The 17543-nt window shown below is 46.0% G+C and overlaps 1 protein-coding gene across 3 annotated transcripts in view; it reads left to right on the top strand.

The window, feature by feature from the left end:
* The window catches only part of LRP8 (LDL receptor related protein 8), a 171211-nt gene that overhangs the window by 138459 nt on the left and 15209 nt on the right, over positions 1-17543 (top strand). For 2 of the 3 annotated variants that reach the window (XM_077182525.1, XM_077182527.1), the window contains 3 exons: positions 8846-9208; positions 15336-15458; positions 15799-15921. In XM_077182525.1, the coding sequence (XP_077038640.1) occupies positions 8846-9208; positions 15336-15458; positions 15799-15921 (609 nt within the window). The remainder of the gene's footprint in view (positions 1-8845; positions 9209-15335; positions 15459-15798; positions 15922-17543) is intronic. The other variant, XM_077182526.1, reaches the window with a different exon arrangement.

Raw genomic sequence — 17543 nt, 5'->3', positions numbered from 1 at the left:
TTCAGAACAAAATGGCAAGAAGGAAAAGAGATTGGGAGTTACTTTTAATTGCATGCTGACAGGAAAAGTGAAGGTAGCTGCATTTTTAATACATTGGATGCTTGTTGTAATTGAACATAATTAAACAGTGTGTGAACTTAGGTTAAGGTAAGACAGTCGTGGTGTAAATCCAGCATTAAACCCTAAAGCCTTGCCCCAGGCTGTGCCAGGGCTCTACCTGCAGAGGATGAGGGCTCAATGGCTTTACCTTCCCTGCTGCTGGCTCTTGAGCTGAGGTTATAAAGGAGGATGGGTGGCACATGTGCAAATGGAGCTTCCAGCACCGAGTGGGGCTTTGGGGGTGGCCCTGTGCTGATCCTCCTCACAGAGAAACTGTCCCTATCAGTGTTCCATGAATAATTTATTCTCTAAAGCAGAGTGGAAAACACAATGAAAGCACAAGCTGAAAACAAGACAAGGCAACAGTGGTACTCCTGCAGTGTTGCTGTGAAGGAGCGAGAGGGACGAGCACATTCCCACCCCCACACAGACACATCCTTCACTCCCCAAGGGATCATTGTTCACAGGGGCTGGGAGAGGGCTCTGAAACAGCTGCTTTTATACAAAGATCTGTGGGTAATTAAAACTAAAGCTTAATAATAGTGCTGGACTGCAGGATACCTGTGCACACCCACACAAGCTTTGTCCTGGTGCTCTTTCTGCACTTCAGCTGGAGACACTGGCTCTGATTCTTCTTTCCAAGCTCACATCATACTGGCAGAGGAGCAAGAATTGGCCTGTAATTATGTTTATCTTTTGGGTAGTCTGTCTTTCAACAGTTAGAGCTCCTAGAGTTGAAACAATCAAGGAATTACATCTCTTATTGCCAAATACATTTGTATTTCATGTCCCTGAAGTGCTTTCTTCATAAGAATGCAGCTCTAATTTTGAGCCTATTCATCCAAAAAGCAAGAATCTGTTTAGTTTTATTCAGGGAAATCTTGCCAATGATGATGCTATGATGGCAGATATGTGGGTAGGAGTTGCATCCTGCAGTGGCCACCAGTACATATGTGTTACACTAATTAACAGTTCTGCTTCCTGAGCATATGATCTGAAGGCTAAATCAAAATCAGTAGCCTGAACTCAGCACAGTCCTACGCAGGAGAGGACCATGTCATGTTTGATGCAAGAGGGAAAAAAAAAAAAAGTTGGTTTATGAGTCATATTAACAGATAAAACTAATCTGGAAGTCTAATCCTAGTGGCTGGAATATTCTTTTCATAAAGGATGATATAAGGGTTGGATTAACTTTGCTTTTACATTGCAAAGAAATTTGTTCATTAGATAAAATGTAATGAGAAAGGTTTAGTTCACAATGAACACCAGTTCATTACCCTTCTTTGTTCCAATAACTTTAAAATAATTGCTCATGTTGAGCATGTGAGTCCTCATCTCAGCCCAAATCCAGGAAAATGCTGATTTCTATTCCCAAATCATAGAAACTGCAAGGCAAATCCTACTGCCATGGAAATCTCATTGCTGTTAATGTGAGCACAGTCAGCACACAACCCTTACAGGTTTAATTGCAGTGAGTGTCACTCAGTGATTTAATTTTTATTTGAGTAGAAAATCTAATCCTGTTTTTTGAGAAATGATTGCCATTCTTTGCTGGAATTGTGGGTACATAGGTACATTGCCTACATCACATAATAGCTGTGCCCCCTAATTATCACATAACTGCAAACAGTCAGGGGCTGGTTGTTTCCTGAGCAGTCTGTCAGTCTCTCCCCCTCCCAAAATCACCACAGGGGTCTTGTGTTTATGGACTTGGTCATTATAGGATGTGCTTATATTCATAACCTTAGATGGGGCTGCACCAAATTCTGCCAATTCCCTTGTTGCATCCTCAGTGCTTCTGTTTTCAGGTACTTCTCCCTTCAGATCAGTTTATGTCTTGCAAACCATTTTATTTCAAAAGCATCTTTTAATTGTTATTGGCCTACATTCAAGCTGACTTTGGATCACTGTGAGGCATGGCTGGGTAAACTGGGGAGTTGAGAATCAAAGCTCTCAGCCTTGCCTGCTTTGTCTGTGCTCCAGAAGAGTTAATAGTGCATGTTCCAAATGCAGTGGATGTTTAACAGTGAAGCAAACTGCAATAAGCAATATCTGCTCTTACAGACAGTTCCCATCAAGCAAAATAAATCAGTGGAAATGGAAATTCTATGGGGCACTGACCTCACTGCTTGCAATGTGAGCTCTGCTTTGTCCCTCACTGCTCAGGTGAGTTCAAACCTGTGAGTCAGCAACCTCCAGGACTCCCTGCTTAGTTCTGGCAGCAACTTATAAATTACTTGACTGATTCTGGGGAAATGGCTCAGCTTTCCCACTGGTTAAACTGGAACTATCCCTGTGCTTGGAATGGGTAAGGGTAAAGAGAAAGTGGCAGGCCAGTGACATTGCTGTGGAGCCGTGGGCTGGAGTTCCTTCCTTTCCCTCATTTCCCAAGGATAAACCCAATTGTGCTGTCATTTGCCAATGTGATTGGAGTGTAGCCTTTAGGATTCTGATGAAGTCTCTCCTGAGCTGGACACAAAGAAAACAGTGGGGAAAACAGGCAGGTCGTGTCTCTGTCAGCAGATGAGCAGGGAGTGGGAACCTGTCCAGTGGGTGGAAGGTGACATCCATGGATTGGCTTTTCCTGGCAAAGTGTCTGTGATTTAAACTGCACAATGGCAAAATTAAATCGTGGCTGTGCAGAAAAGGACATGCACAGAAATTCTGTGCAGAAAATTCATGACCACAGGGAGTCCTGCTGAATCCAAGAGGTCTCTGTGTGCAGTAATGTGGGATTTGTGTGCACTGTCCCAGGACTAAGCCCTGCTCAGGAATGCCCTGCTCAGGAATGTCCTGTTCTGCTTGCTGAACCTTCATATAGTCCTCAGAAATACAGAATTTTGTGTGATAACATTAGAGCAGATGTTAGTTTAATGGCTGTTATCAGATGTTTCTAAGGGATTTGCCAAATTGGTATAATTTGTAAAATTGCCATTTTAATAAGCAAGTCATGTCTAAGGCAATAGGCGTGAGCTTGTCCTGTACAGGCTCCAATTTTCAAAGTCAGGAAAGAAATTCACCAGACACTTCACAGCACATTTGTTTTCCAGTTAAATTTTGGCTAGTACTGAACATCTCCAGTCTGATTCAGCTGATTATATTCCAGTCAGAATATAAAAGAGTAATAATAATGTCTTTATCCTCATGAATCCCTGTGGGGTGTCTTGGATGGTCACAAAAGCAGGACAGTATTAATCTTTGGTATTCTGATCATCCATTTTTGTCTTTCAAGCTGCTTTATTTTACCCTTAAACCCCCTACACTGGATTCACTTGTTCTTATTTTGAGGTAATTTTCAGTCATTTAGCCAGAAGAACATCTGATAAACTTCCTAACCCTTTCCTGGTTTGAAGGAAAATTGAGGAGACCGCAGGTAGGAGTGTTAATCTTATTGGACATACATAAAATTAATGACAGAGTGCAGAGTGTGCATAACTTTGTATATAAACTGCTTCTCTCTGTAAATTGGGGGTCATAATTAATTCTATTTCCAGATAATTAAACCACTTGGAATGAATATATGTATCTCAGGAAATACATTCTAAATCACCAAATACATTTTTGAACCAACTATTATTTGTCAGCAGGGGCTTTGGCATCTGGTTGCTGGGTTGTAATTAACTAATACTATGCAAATAGTGCTGCAGAGAATGGGAAAATGACTGATTTGTGTTTGAGGGCAGCGTGTGACAAAGGCAGGCAGCACATGCAAATATTCATTTGCAGGAGTGCGTGAGATGGCTCCTTAGCTCCATTAGTGCCTGGAACAATATCAGGAATTACTATTCCTGCTGCAGCCTCCATCTAGATGGGCTTTTCGGTATCAATCACCATGGCAACAACCACTGGTGGGAGTGAGGCTGCAATTCCGCTGCATTATTCCCTCCATGGGAGGCCTGTCATTTTTTCAGAGCAATGAGCTTCAAGGTCATCTTCATTTACCTCCATCTCTTTTGCTGTCCTTCCTGGAGGGCAGCTTTCCATGGGAAACTTGTCCTTCCAGGCACGAATCCGTGCTTTAAAGACTGGCATTTGACAGAAGATCTGTATGAAATATTCAGGTATCTGGTAAGCAATTGCCTGCAGGCAAAATAAATAATTTAGACAGAATTAAACCTGAAAATAAATACTAGTTAAGCAAAACCAACATGCTGACAGTGCTGGTAACTGGGACTTCCAACATAATCTACCTTGTCTGCACTCTGTGACCTCCTCATCCATGGCCCAGCTCAGAGATTGGCTCCTGTGGGCTGGGGGAGCTGGGTTTGCATTTGGGACACAAAGCATGGGCAGATGGAGCTCAGGAATTCCACCCCTCAGCCCTGCAGAACTCAAGTCCTAAATCTCAGAGCCTGGGAGAGTTTCTCAAGTCCGGCAGCCTCCCCTGCCAGTGTTGAAGCAGCCATGGATCAGCAGCAGATCTCTCCCTCCCTGATGCAAATGTTGGTATGCACAAATCATCCTTTGCCTGCTTTAGAAGATCCATTATCAGATTTAAACAAACATAAATTTTCAGACACATTTTTAAAGTTGCTTTGGGGACAGTGTCAGAAAAATACAGTGTAATAATTCATCTTATCTTGTCTTCAGCATCAGTGGGTAATTGCTGCTATCCACTTTACCACAAATTTTACCAAATAATTATCATTATTTAAGCCATTCATGTAATTTCAAGTGGAAATGGCTCTTTTGGAGGAGAGATGAATTAAATACCTGAGTCTTACTGAAAAGCTATAAAATCTTTAATAAGAGATTAGCAATGACAGCAGTTATAGTCCATTGTACATAATTCTCAGCTCTGGGTAATGATGGACATACCATTTATTTCATTTTTTCAATTTTATCTAGATTTGAGGATCCATGCTTGGTAGAGTTGTCCGTTGTAGAAATATTATGTACAAATATACATCTCTTTGAAATAACAATTTTTTTATGAGCACTCTGTGTTTTTAGAGAATTCTACATCTTGAGAGTATTCTGCTTTTTTTCTAAAAGCACTCAAAAAGCATGTGGCAGAATTATCTGAATTTTTTGGCGCCATGCCTGAGCTAAGAGTGTCCCTGCTGCACCAGACTCTCACTAAAGCCTCTGGCTAAATCCTGGCTCTGGGCAGTAGAGAACCAGCCAGCACTGAAACACTAACTCCACAACTGCAATCTCTCTGATCTTCTGTTATTTTATTATTTTTAACTTCCTCTATCCCAAGGCTGCTTCTGCTCTGCTCTCCTCAAGAGAAGTGACAAGAGTGCAGCTGCAGGCTGTGAGGCAAAATCTGTGACAGTTGTGCTCTACAGAGTGGCACACAGCACAGGGCAAACACTAATGCAGAATACCTCTGGTATATTTTGTCTATAGGCAAAATCACCTCTACATAATCATTTATGTGTGATATTTTACTTCCTGAAACTGTGAAGAACCTTTTAACATTACAGTGCTCTACAGTAAACTGCTGTTAGAGTTATGCTTTGAAGACTGATGGTTAAACACATCTTTACAAACATTTCCAAGATTTCTACTGGGATCACTCATGTTTGAAGTAGGTTTTGCACCTTAGAGTACAAAATTTATTAATTTCTTCTGTGCTAAAGAAAGCAAATTATTATTTGATTCCTTGGTCTTAAGTGAATCAGCCTACAATAGGATAGGCAGCGAATTTGGAGAATGCAAACAAATTGCTCAAGTCAAAAAACACCCCAGTGATCATTTAATTACTGCTGGCACGTTTTCTACTGAAATGCTCTGGAGGCAAGGAAATACTGTAGTGATGAGCCTGCGAGCTACCCTGGCAGATTGATGGAAGGGGGTGTGAGGTAAGCTGTAAGCTGTCCCTCGGGCTTTGCTGCCCGTGCCCACCTCTGCAGGTGCTGGGAACTCTGGGGTTCCTTATGGGGCTCTCGGCGGCGCCTCTGCCCTGGCACAGCTCAGCTGCAGCCCAGCCTGACCCTGCCCTGCCCTGCCCTGAGGGTCTCAGCTGGCAGCCAGGGAGGATGAGGGAAGGGCAGGGGTCCTGGGGCACTCTCTGCCCTGCATGGCAGCAGCAGGGCACGGGAGGGGTGGATGAGTGTGACTGGTGTGACCCACAAGGAACTGCTCGATCCCGAGAGGGGAGTTACCAACAGCCAACCTGCCCTGCTTGCTCGTGTGGAGAGAGCTTGTAGTCTCTGGTGCTGGCATCACACTGAACTTAATTTTTAAAAAGAAATAAAATAATCATGACCGTGCAATTTTCTAGCTAGCAATTCTTAGGCTTCACTGAGGAAGTCCTCATGAGAGGTTACAAAAGCTGAATTGCTTCTGCTTCCTGGCTGTGATTATCAGTAATTTTATATCTGTACTGGGATTTCTGGGTGCAAAGGAGGAGCTTTTGTGCAAACTTCCATTGTTTGTATCCCACTCCTATGTTTATCAGTCCCTAATTTGCCAATGCAGCAGATTTCTGAAGGGAAACATGTACAAACAGGAGGAGGGGTGGAGGTGGGACCAGGAAAACAACGAGGGGAAAAAGAGGGGCTCATTACAGTTGGTGGAAAGGAAATTTATGCACATTTGGAATGTGCAAATCATTACAATCTTGCCCAAACGCTAAGGATCAAAGAACTATGCAAGATTTTGCTCTCTGATCTGTTTCTGAGATTCATCAAAATAATGCCAGAAAAGCAATTTCTTCTTCTCAGCCTTAATCTGTTACAGAAGCTGTACATAGCCATAGAAATATCCCTGTTTTCCCACTACCATTTTAAAATGGATTGGTGAGATGCTAACTGTTACCTTGAATTTCCACTTTATGGAGGAATGTTGCATATGCAGTTCTGTGTAATGGCTCCTCTGAAGACAGTGTGAAGTTCTATAGCTGTGTACTCATCAGCAGGGCTAATAGATGATTTCTAGTCATGGGGTAAGGATAGAGAAATCTGCTGAATGGAGATAAAGAGCAGAATTTGGGTGATATTTAGAGCATTTTAATGGTCTCAAGTTTGCCATGAAAAAGAGGAAGCTTTTTAGATGCTTCTCCACCAGACTGTGCTTGTATTTCAGGTCCTTATGTGAAGGATTTGCCTCCTAGTATTAGTTCCTTCTGTTTGGAGAGGAGAAGCTGTGGCTGTTCCACGGGACAGGCGCCTGTTGAGGGCATCTCAGTATCTAAAATCCTCTACCAAGTGCAGAAGGAGCCGAGCAGCTCCTTTGGTGCCTTGCTCTGTTGCATTCCCTGATTGGTGCCAAGTGGGGCAGCTGAGATTCTCTAACACTTCTCCCTTCTGGAGAGAGCCTGGGTCCTGGCCAGTGCATGGCAGCATTGCAGCAAGGAAGGCAATCCTCTTTCTCCTCTAGTTAGGTGGATTGCTGTGCTCTAACATCTGGAAAACCTAGGGCTAAATGGGACAGAGCACAGGGCAGGAGGGGAGAGGGGTGTGTATATATATATAAATATGTGTGTGTGTGTGTGTGTATTCACATTCTGATGTAAAATGAGAGGCTGCTTAGGTTATCAGGCAGAGCCCAGCAAGTTTGCCAGACAGAATGTAATTAGGCATCTTGCAAGTGGACATGTTCTTAAATGCTGGATAAATACAGCTTTATTCCCAGGTATAAATCAGACATCATATTGCAGTAGAATCCCACTGGGTTCCTGTCACTGGCTGAAATCTGGGATATGACAGGTCTTTTAGAGGGATTCTGCTGCTTTCCAGGTGCAATTGCCATTGCAGAGATTGGTACTATCTAAACTGTGTGGTGTAGTGTAGGGGCTCTGCAGATATGGCAGTAAGTAGCTCTGCTTCTGAAGACAAAAAAAATTCCCAAGTAAAATATTAAAAAAAAATTATTGCAATTTATATGCATTTATATTTATTTTAATTTATCAAAGCCATACTTCCCTGTAGAGGGCTGAAACTGCAGAAGAATTCTTTTGTAAGTAACTACCTCAAAGTACTTACAGAGAATTTTTTCCATGGTTTTGGTTCCCCTATGCCTTGATGGCATAAAGTGACTTCGAACTGCACTTTGTTGGAGTACCTGAAAGTTTAATTTGAGCAGGCATCTCTGGTTCAGCTGTCCATTAGGCTTGCAGAGGAGAGTGCTCCACTCAGCTTCTATCTGACAAGCGCCTCATTTGTATGTTAATGTTGAGTTGTGATTTCCAGGGAAGGCATTCAGCGTGTTGTAAAGGGCCTTACTGGCAGATTGTAGCTAAATTGATGCTCGACTCACTAAATATTTACCCTACACATCCCACTTAATATGTCCAAAACCAGGCATACTGTGAAATCCTGAAACCTGATTCTGTGCTTATGAAAGTCAGGAAGCTGGTAATGTCAGCGTGGAGCCAAGCAGAGCCCCGGCGCTGCCAGCACGGCCCCAGCCTCTCCCTGCAACCTTCCCATTCCCAGGCCCATTCCCATCCCGTTCTGTGCTGCTGCTCCTGCCTGGGGCTCCCCTGGCTGCTCCTCAGTGCCAGGACAGCGCTGCCCAGGCTCTCCACCCGCAGTTCCCACAGCCCTGCTGTCCCTGCTTCTCCAGGGCTGCCGTGCTCCCCAGAGGACACATCCTGACGCAGCTGAGGAGCGCTGTGGCCTCACCGGCTCCTTGCCGCGGGGTAACCACTGGGAGAAATGTTTGGGGTAGGACAGCCCTGGTAATGCCTTTGTGCCTCCTGTGCCCTCAGACACCCCGAATGTGCTAAAGCTGGGCCAGAGGTGAGGGCGGGGTCGGAGACCTCCCAGCTCACCTGTTTGTTTTTATTCCCAAGCCTGTTCTCCCAACGAGTTCCAGTGCAGTAACAAGTCGTGCATCTCCATCATCTTCGTGTGCGACGGCGACAACGACTGCGGGGACGGCAGCGACGAAAGGAAGTGCTCCCCTCTGACCTGCAACCCCAACGAGTTCCAGTGCAACAACAGCGTGTGCATCCCGGAGCTGTGGGTGTGCGACAACCAGCCCGACTGCGAGGACCAGTCCGACGAGTCCATGGAGAAGTGCGGCTACGACACCAAGGCCCTGAACACATGCGCGGCCCACGAGTTCCAGTGCGGGAACGGAGAGTGCATCCACCTCAACTGGAAGTGTGACGGGGACGAGGACTGCAAGGACAAGTCCGATGAGCAGGACTGCCGTGAGTGTCTGCAGGCAGGGCCAGGGCTCTCTGGGCTGGGGGGAAGGGCCAGGAGGCTGCTGTGGGCTCTGTTTGAAGGCAAGGCTTTGATGTCTGAGCGGCAGCTGTGCCAGACAAGGAGCTCTTGTGTCCCACATGACGTGGCTGGGTGCCCAGCCCAGCAGGGTCAGGTGTATTCCACACTCCTTTTGTGCTTTTTCCTTGAGAATCCAGAGAGGAGGTGTAAGAGCTGTTGGATGGTACTGTGCCTCAGAAGAGTTCTGTTTCACTAGAAAGACAAGGAGTGAAAAGTGGAAGAAATGTTCAAAGCCCTCAGGCTGCATGGTGGGGTCAGAGCCTGGGGGTTAGAAGCTGCTATGCTAAAGGGAATATATGATCAGCAGAAAAAAATAATTCATTTTCTGCCTCTGAAGTTGGAGTGTACTGAACAAGGCAGTCAAGAGAAGTACCTCTGAAGAATCCAGTTTGAAATGCATTTTGAGCTTAGCTTGATAAAGGCAGAGAGCTAATAAATAATGGATTTCTTTTCAGCTGGCTTTATGCATGTAACAAGCTGGTGTTGGTATGTGTGGTATTTTGAATGTTTCATCCATTTTTAGGCATTAAACTGTTCAAGCTGGTCACTTACCTGAGGAGGGAGAGAGAAGAAAACAAGAGCAAAATGTTTTGCTAGAATATTCATATGACAAGATTGAAATTAAATATTTACATAGCTGTTTATATTTAGCAGCTCTGACATTGGGCCACCTCTGGGGAGGAAGGCATCAACCAGCTGCAAACCCAGGGATTTTTGCAGGGTATCTAAGAAAATGTATCACTTTTGCCAGCACCATCTTTTCATACCCATGACAACACCAAGGCCAGGCTGGTGAGCAGCAGTGTGGGAGAGCCCTTCAAGGAACTGGGGATCAGATTTCTTTCCAGGTGTAAATTCAGTGGCTTCTTTAGGAAGAGAAGGATGTGGTGAATCCTAGAACCACTGTTTTCTCTGCAGGAGAGCAGAGGCATGAGCCACAGGTTACCCTGGAGCTGCTGTGCCTCTAAAATTGCCAAGGACTCTTTTAAGAGAGGCGAGAGCTGAATAGGAGAAGCCAAAATGTTTTGTTAGGAAGAGAGCAGCTCTGGCTGCTGGGTACCAGGCTGTCAGCCTCTCCCAAGGAGGGCTGGGTTAGGTAGGCTGTCTTTTCCTTCCTCTCCAAGAAGGTGCTGAAGCTGCTGACAGAGCTCTGGGGCAGCAGGTGCCCAGGCAGTGCTGCCAGGCTCTGAAGGACCACGGGGACCGTGGAGTCAGGAGACAGAGTTGGCTCCTGGCTCTGTTTCAGGAGGCTGTGCAGAAACACAGCTGCTGGAGATGGGCACTGCTGCCTGATTGCTTTGGTGCCTGTTTTCATCCTGAGCCCTCCTGTGGGCAGTCCTGTACCTGTGTCCCCTCCAAATCAGGAGACAGTGGCAAGGGCTGTGTTACAAACAGGGTGCAGAACTGGCGTCTGGTACAGGGGACTCCAGCAGAACTGATCTCTGTCCCACGGGATGCATTCCCTGCAGTGACAGCAGCCTGAGAGGATGGCTGAGTTTGGACAGCTCAGGAGAGGGAAAGGGGAGCTCCCTTCTGTTGCCAGGTGCAGAAAGAGAGGAGCAGCTCACTGGTGGTGCTTTCTGATGAAATGTCTCTTAAATTTCAATCCCTCTTCAACTTGAAATGTTTTAAGTCTTTTACAGGCCCCGTTTATTTTGACACTCTGCTGGGTGAAAGGAGTGGGACTGTGCCCATGTACCTTCCTGAGGCAGAGGGCCACTGCTCCCCAGCTTCTTTCCTTGGTGTGACAGGCACCAGCCATGTCCAGCCTTGTCAAACAGCTGAGCAGTGAGAGCACAGCTCCAGCAGCCTCCCTGAGCTGCAGAGCAGCCTCAGCCAGCAGCACTTGCCGAGGCAGCTCCCAGGACACAGCTGGACACCGCTGCAGCACAGCACGGTGCTGACAACCAGTGGAGAAAGGGGGAACTGTGGCAGAAGTGACTTGAGGGAATTCTGAGCAGTGGAGATTCAGCACAACGAGGGTCTCTTTCCAGAAAGTCCCAGTCCCACACAATGTGCAGTTTTTCTACCTGGGAGAAACAAGGATGTGAGCTGATTCTGCTGCCTTCAGTCCTGTGGACTGGGAAACAGAGGGATTCCAAGCCCCATTGTTTTAGCTGCTCTGCACACAGTGCCTGGTTCTGGTGGCAGCCCAGTGCCACAGCAGTGTGTGAGCCCACGGCCATTCACATGCATGGATGGGGTTCTCTGAGGCAGCAACCACGAGAGGCCTTGCAGCACTGAGTGCACATCAGTGCAGCTGATGTGTTGGCTGGGTCAGAGCCAAAATTCATGCTGCTTCCCCCTCCTAAATGCAGCTGTTTCTGGGGTGCACCTGCCTGCAGGAAGGGACATTTGGGAGCTCCTGAAACTCAGCCTCACTGCTCATCTGTTGGACTGAGGAGTTTAGGGACCTTTCTGATTATTTTCCTCTAGAGAAATTCTCTGTTTGAGATCAGAATCATGGGACATGCAGAGAGTTACAGGTGTGTGACACAGCTCTGTCCCCTTAGCAACAAGGATGGCACATGGGCCCCTTGGCTGGACTTGATTAAAACTGCAGATCCCACCACTACATCTCCTCTTGCAAATGGGGATCATATGGGGTTTGTGCAGTATAAACAGAGGGATGGGAACTAATGCTTTAAAAAGAAGTCATGAGGCCATCAACCATCATTTGTTATAAACATTTTGGATTGGTAAATGAGTAGAGTAGAAATGAAGGGTGACAATTGGTGAACAGGTTTTGGCAGCGAGACAGCAAATAAATGGGAAGGAATGAGTCATTTCAGGAAAGCTGTGTGAGAACATTGGGTGGCTGGGGTTTTTTCCATAGCATATATATTCAAATATGTATATATGTATATTTATAAAATGAACATTAGGTTAGATTTATTAGTCTCCAAATCTGGAATGGTTATATTTTAAAATGTCCTTTGCAACTTGCATTAAGGCATCCAGGAGGGAGAATAAATAATGCTTACAACTGACAGCAAGAAAACAGACCCCTTGAGACCTGACCTCACACTTTCCTGCCTCTGTCTCCCCATCTATAAAATGGGATCTTGATGCATTTTGCAAATGTTGGAATTTTCTTTTTTGGGAAGGAAGGAAAAAAAAACAAACAAACCAGAAACCAGAAGAAACTGAGGCTCAGGTTTGGAATCTGGAATAGATCTGCTGAATTTGAGCGATGCAGCTTTGTGCCCAGGATGTGTAAATGGGAAGTGTGTCTCTTTGAGGGGGCCTGTTAATTTAGCAGGACTTGGTAATTAGTTTTGTATTTGATTTGCTGAGGAGATGGCTGTAAAACTACTGAGATTTCACTGATTTAAACCTTCCAAATTAGGCACAGCAATTTTCTGAATATCTTGTGCAAATAAACAGCACAGCTTTTCCCTCTTCTTGAGTTACTGCTTTTCCTTGGGAATCGCCTTAATGGGAACCTGCTGTCAGCTCTGCCAGTGGGGCTGAGATGGGTTAGTGCCTCCACTTCAGGATAATTTGGAATTCTCCTGTAAAATGCAGCAAAAATTAGAAATGCCATACATGCATTTTAGTGCCTTTGTAATCAGTAAGAGCCATTATTGTATCTGCCTTTTTAGATGTCTGTAAAGAGGCTCAGGGGTTGCTCCTCAAAGGTCTGAACTTCCACAGCTCTGGTGGAGTGAGAACTGAGCCAGGAAGCCCAGCCTGGTCTCCAAACTTCTGTCTCTTCTTGAAGCAAAGCTTTGTGCAGTGGAGTACAGCCCCACATCTGTGTTTTGCAGTCTCTGTAGCAACTGAGCTAAGAATTGTGCTGTCATTTTTCTCTCAGTCTTGTGGTGCTTCTGCGACATTGTCTTTGCAATTCCTACAAAATTCTGCTTAATTTTAATTCGTTTTAGGATGAGAAACCTTTTTGTTCTTAGCATTTAGCTATAACTGCTTTTTAGAAGAGCTTTGAAGATTACAATTGAAGACAATTACAGGTTTTATAGCAGCTGTCTTCCAAATCTGTAGCTGTTGTCACACAGATTTACTTGATGAACTGGAGACCTTTTTCTGCTCCAGAAAAGACAAAACCCCATTGGCTTTAATTACATATTACACTTTTGTAAGGGGGTATTTTGTACATAAATACACTAATATTTATAGTCAGAAATGGAGGACCATCCTATCCTACCTCCACACCTAGAAGCTGCTATAGAAAAGGTGAAGCAAACTGGTTTTCAAGTTAGGGGTGAAGACAAGAAATAATTGTGGCAAAGGAATTTCCAGTGAGACAACTGGAAAGCTTTGCAGTGGCCAAGGTTTAGCCTGGCAGAAGTCAGGGTTTGCTCTGGAGGAGGGAGGATGCTTTCTCCATGGTCAGGGCTTCCAGACCTGTGCTCTGTGAGCATTATTTCTTTCCCTCCTTCATTTTTCTGCATTTGGTAGAGCAGCAGATCCCATGTGCTTAGTTTGGAGCTGCTGTCCCAGATGTCCCACTGAGGTTTCCCATTCCTGTGCCTGGGTTTATTAGCTGAAATGTGGCAGCACAGCTGGTCCCATAACTGTGCTTATTGCTTGGGATTTTTTTCTCACTTTGCAGCTTTTTATGAATATAGTGCATATGGCTTTCCTCTCCAAGGAGCAGTGCTATTTCCAAACTTTCCTCATGTGAATACTGTGTATTTCTAATGACAAGGTTTCTCCTTTCCCCCTCCAGCCCTGCAGTTGTGGCTTTTCCTGTCTCTGGTGCCTTTTGCTGGCTGAAGATGGACTAGAACTAGTCCAGTGAAGCAGTCATGAACCTGGATCCTGCATCCTGCGGGATGCAATCACCAATAATGTGGAGTCTTTGTGCAACTGATACTTTATGGTGTTGATGCTGGCTCACTTCATGTCTGCAGCTCTTCCTGGGTTATCTGAAATTACTCATTTTTATATTAGAACCAGTTTGTCAAATTGTCCAGGGCAGTCTGCAGACAGCTCTCACCTCCCATGTAGTAACAGCAGTGCTGGCCTCCCCCCAGTGCTCAGAAGCAGTGATTTTCTGTCAGCCCACACCAGGATACAATCATGTGATGGAAAGGCTGGAATCAAGAACTCTCCAGGGTGTGCTGCCTTAATAGGATTTTAAGAACACATCTGATGGGCCCCTCAGAAGGAAGCTGCAAAACATGTCCAGGAATGAGGAGCCTGTTTTGCCAGGCTGCCTGAACCCTGTGTCAGCACAAGGCTGGTCCCAGCTAGGGGAGTCTCTCATTCATGGTCATTTGGGAAGGGATATATGACTGCTTTTAGCATGGTCTGTGCAGGAGTCTGGTTTATATTTTTCCCCAACTTTGCAGTTTATCAGATCTGGTTTGAGTCTGTTATAATCTGACCTGGACAAATGAATTTTAGGCATGGAAACTGGGCTGATATTATGGAGGTGTTTAGGGCTGGAAAGAAACATCACAGTGCAGTGGAGCTCTTCTGCCTTCCAGTGGGCTGTTGGCTCATGGGCATTTGGTAACATGATGATTGTGTCTCATTGCTGCCTTCATCCCTGCTGTGACCACACTGCTTTGGCAGAGTCACTGCAAGACTCTTGCTTGGGCCTTAGCCCAAACATGTTTTGAAATGTATCTGAAATGCAATTTTTCTGAGGAAGGAGAGCTGAGGAGTAGTTGCCTTTGCCTACCCAGGGTCACTGTACACTCCCAGCTGGGAAGCAGCCTGGCCTCACACAGACTGCAGCCCCAGAGCTGCCCCACTGCTGGGAGTTTTGCTGCCTGCTTGCTTTGTTCTGTGTCACCTGAGAAACTTCACTGCCAGCACTGGGTCTGTTTTGCCTGGGTGTCCTCAAATGGGCTTTGATGTTGTTTTCCCAAGGATGTAGAAGGTGGTCTAGGACAGCAGAGAGGCATAGGAGGACAGTGGCTGAGGCAGCTGCTGCCTCTGTTGCTTTGGTGGGATCAGCTGATGCTCTGACATTTGCTGACACAGGATGCAACCCCAGCAGTGTCAGAGGGACATGGCTGATGGGTACCACACAAATGACTGAGTTCTGTGTGCCTGATGCTTGAATGTGTTGTCTTAAAGCTCTGGTGACCTGCCAGCCAGATGAATTTCAGTGTGGTGATGGGACCTGCATCCATGGAGCAAAGCAGTGTGACAAGGTGCACGACTGTCCTGACAACAGCGACGAGGCCGGCTGTGTCCAAGGTGGGTACGGGTGCTCCTCATACTCCATGGGGTAAATCTGCCAGGGCTGGTGGCCTCTGGAAAGGGAAGAGGCCTGTGCTGCTCCTCTGGGCCATGCCAAGCTGCTTCCTGTACAGTTTTAAGCCATTTTTGCAGTGGGATTGCTTGGGAGAGATGATTGTGCTGACCAGGCAGATTGCATGACTTGAAAAGTTCTTTGCATGAGGCTTAGGCTCAATGTTCATTTGCTTAATCCCATCCCATTTCTGCTAATGATGCCCTCCTGAGCTTTATGTCAGCCAGTTTGTTGTCACGAGCCTCATCTAACTTAGATGCTTTCCTCTCTTGCCCAACATGACAGAGTCAGCATGTGAAAGTCCCAGCAAGTTTCAGTGTAAGAGTGGAGAGTGCATTGACGGAGGCAAAGTGTGCGATTCACATAGAGACTGCAGGGACTGGTCTGACGAGCCTCTGAAAGAATGTGGTACAGTACTTGCCTTCTACGTGTTGCTCCTGTTGTAACTGCTTCCCCTCTTCTCCATCTGCTGCTCACAGCTTTGAGTGTAACCACATGTAGCTGCTAATGCTATTTCTCACTCTGCTCCTCTTTCCTTGCCTTTATTCTCTCATCACCCTTCATATGAATATAATTAGTAGCTTAGTCTGATCATCTGTAACTTTGAACTGTGCCCTTCTCCACTCAATTTTTATTCTTGGAGGGATGTATGAACTGAGCACGGGACTAGGAATGAGGAATTCCCCCTCTCCCCAAATACTGGTGTCCTCCACAACACACACCAGTTTATTTAGCCTCATTGCCTAAATTATCTTTGAATTCTAAGATGATGATAACACCATAAAAATATAGCATTGGGAACATGCTTTGAAGGTGAAAACATGTAGAGTGGCAGCAACCCCTGAGAGAAGACTTCAGCCGTTTCTGGGTTGTACATGTTGCTGCTGCTTCCCTCAGCAATGACAGCAGGCTGCTCTCTGCAGCGTCCTGCCAGCTCTGGGCTGTGGGAATGCCAGGACACTCGGGGCTGCTGGAGCCAGGGGAACAGAGCTGAGGGCACAGAGCTGTGCCCTTCTCCATAGGACAGCCCTCTCTTGCCTTTCCCACCAGAATTTGTGGGCACCAGCCCCAATTTGCAGCATCATTCAAACACATTTGTTGTTTTCCCCAGTGCAGAGATGTCTCCAACAGGCATCTCCTTCCATGACATCATGGAGCTCAGTGGCTGCCCCTTAAATAACTCCTGTTCAGGAAGAACTGTCAGTCTGTCCCTGTTTTAGACAAGGAAGAGTGTGTGCATGCCTCGTGAAGATGCTCCTTCCTCATGCTTCCAGTGTGCCCTTGCTTTCTTCCACTAATCCACATCTCCCTGTTTCTCTGAGTGGGTGTTGCAGTGTCTGTCTGTGGAGGTCTCCCAGCAAAGCTGGCAGCCCAGTTTGTCAGAGGAGACCACTGCTCAACCCAGTGGTCAAGGTGCCATGATTGTGCGGCCCTGGGCTGGCAGTGAGGGGTTGTCTGAGTTGGGAAGCAGAGAAGAGCCCCCAGGGGAAGGTGTTTCTCAAAGGGCACAGTGCTGTGGGTTGCTGTGACTGTGATACCCACACACAGGTCATCCCCACGGGAGGCAGAGGTGCAGGACACACTGCCCAGCTCAGTGTGTCTGTCTGGCCATGCTAAACTCTGCAGTGCCCTCTGAGAGTCCCCCAGAAAAGCACTGCAGAAGGCAGGACAGCACTTGGCTATTTTAGTCAGGGAAACTTGCTCCATTAATTATGTGTTGATATCTCTGTATGTCCCTGCTAGGAAGGTGAAAGCATCCCAGAGCTGAGTTGGATTCCTTCTGGCATGGTATTTTCCCTGTCTTGCTGACTTAATTGGGCTGTGGTTGTTTCCATTTTCTTCCAAGAGCAATGGTTTATTGGCTCTGCTGTGCTGCTCACCTGCAGTGTGCAAGGAAGCAAGAAGTAAAAGATAAATAAAAATTTGCCTTTAAATTGCATTATAGACTGGAGCAAATCAGTTTTCCTTGTTCTGGTGAGTCCACTATCCCTGAAATCCCACAGCTCTGTTCAGCAGCCTTCCTTAAGGAG

The sequence above is a fragment of the Agelaius phoeniceus genome, chromosome 8, assembly GCF_051311805.1.
Source record: "Agelaius phoeniceus isolate bAgePho1 chromosome 8, bAgePho1.hap1, whole genome shotgun sequence".
In the NCBI taxonomy this organism is placed as follows: Eukaryota; Metazoa; Chordata; class Aves; order Passeriformes; family Icteridae; genus Agelaius; species Agelaius phoeniceus.
This window is presented reverse-complemented; position numbering and strand designations above follow the sequence as displayed.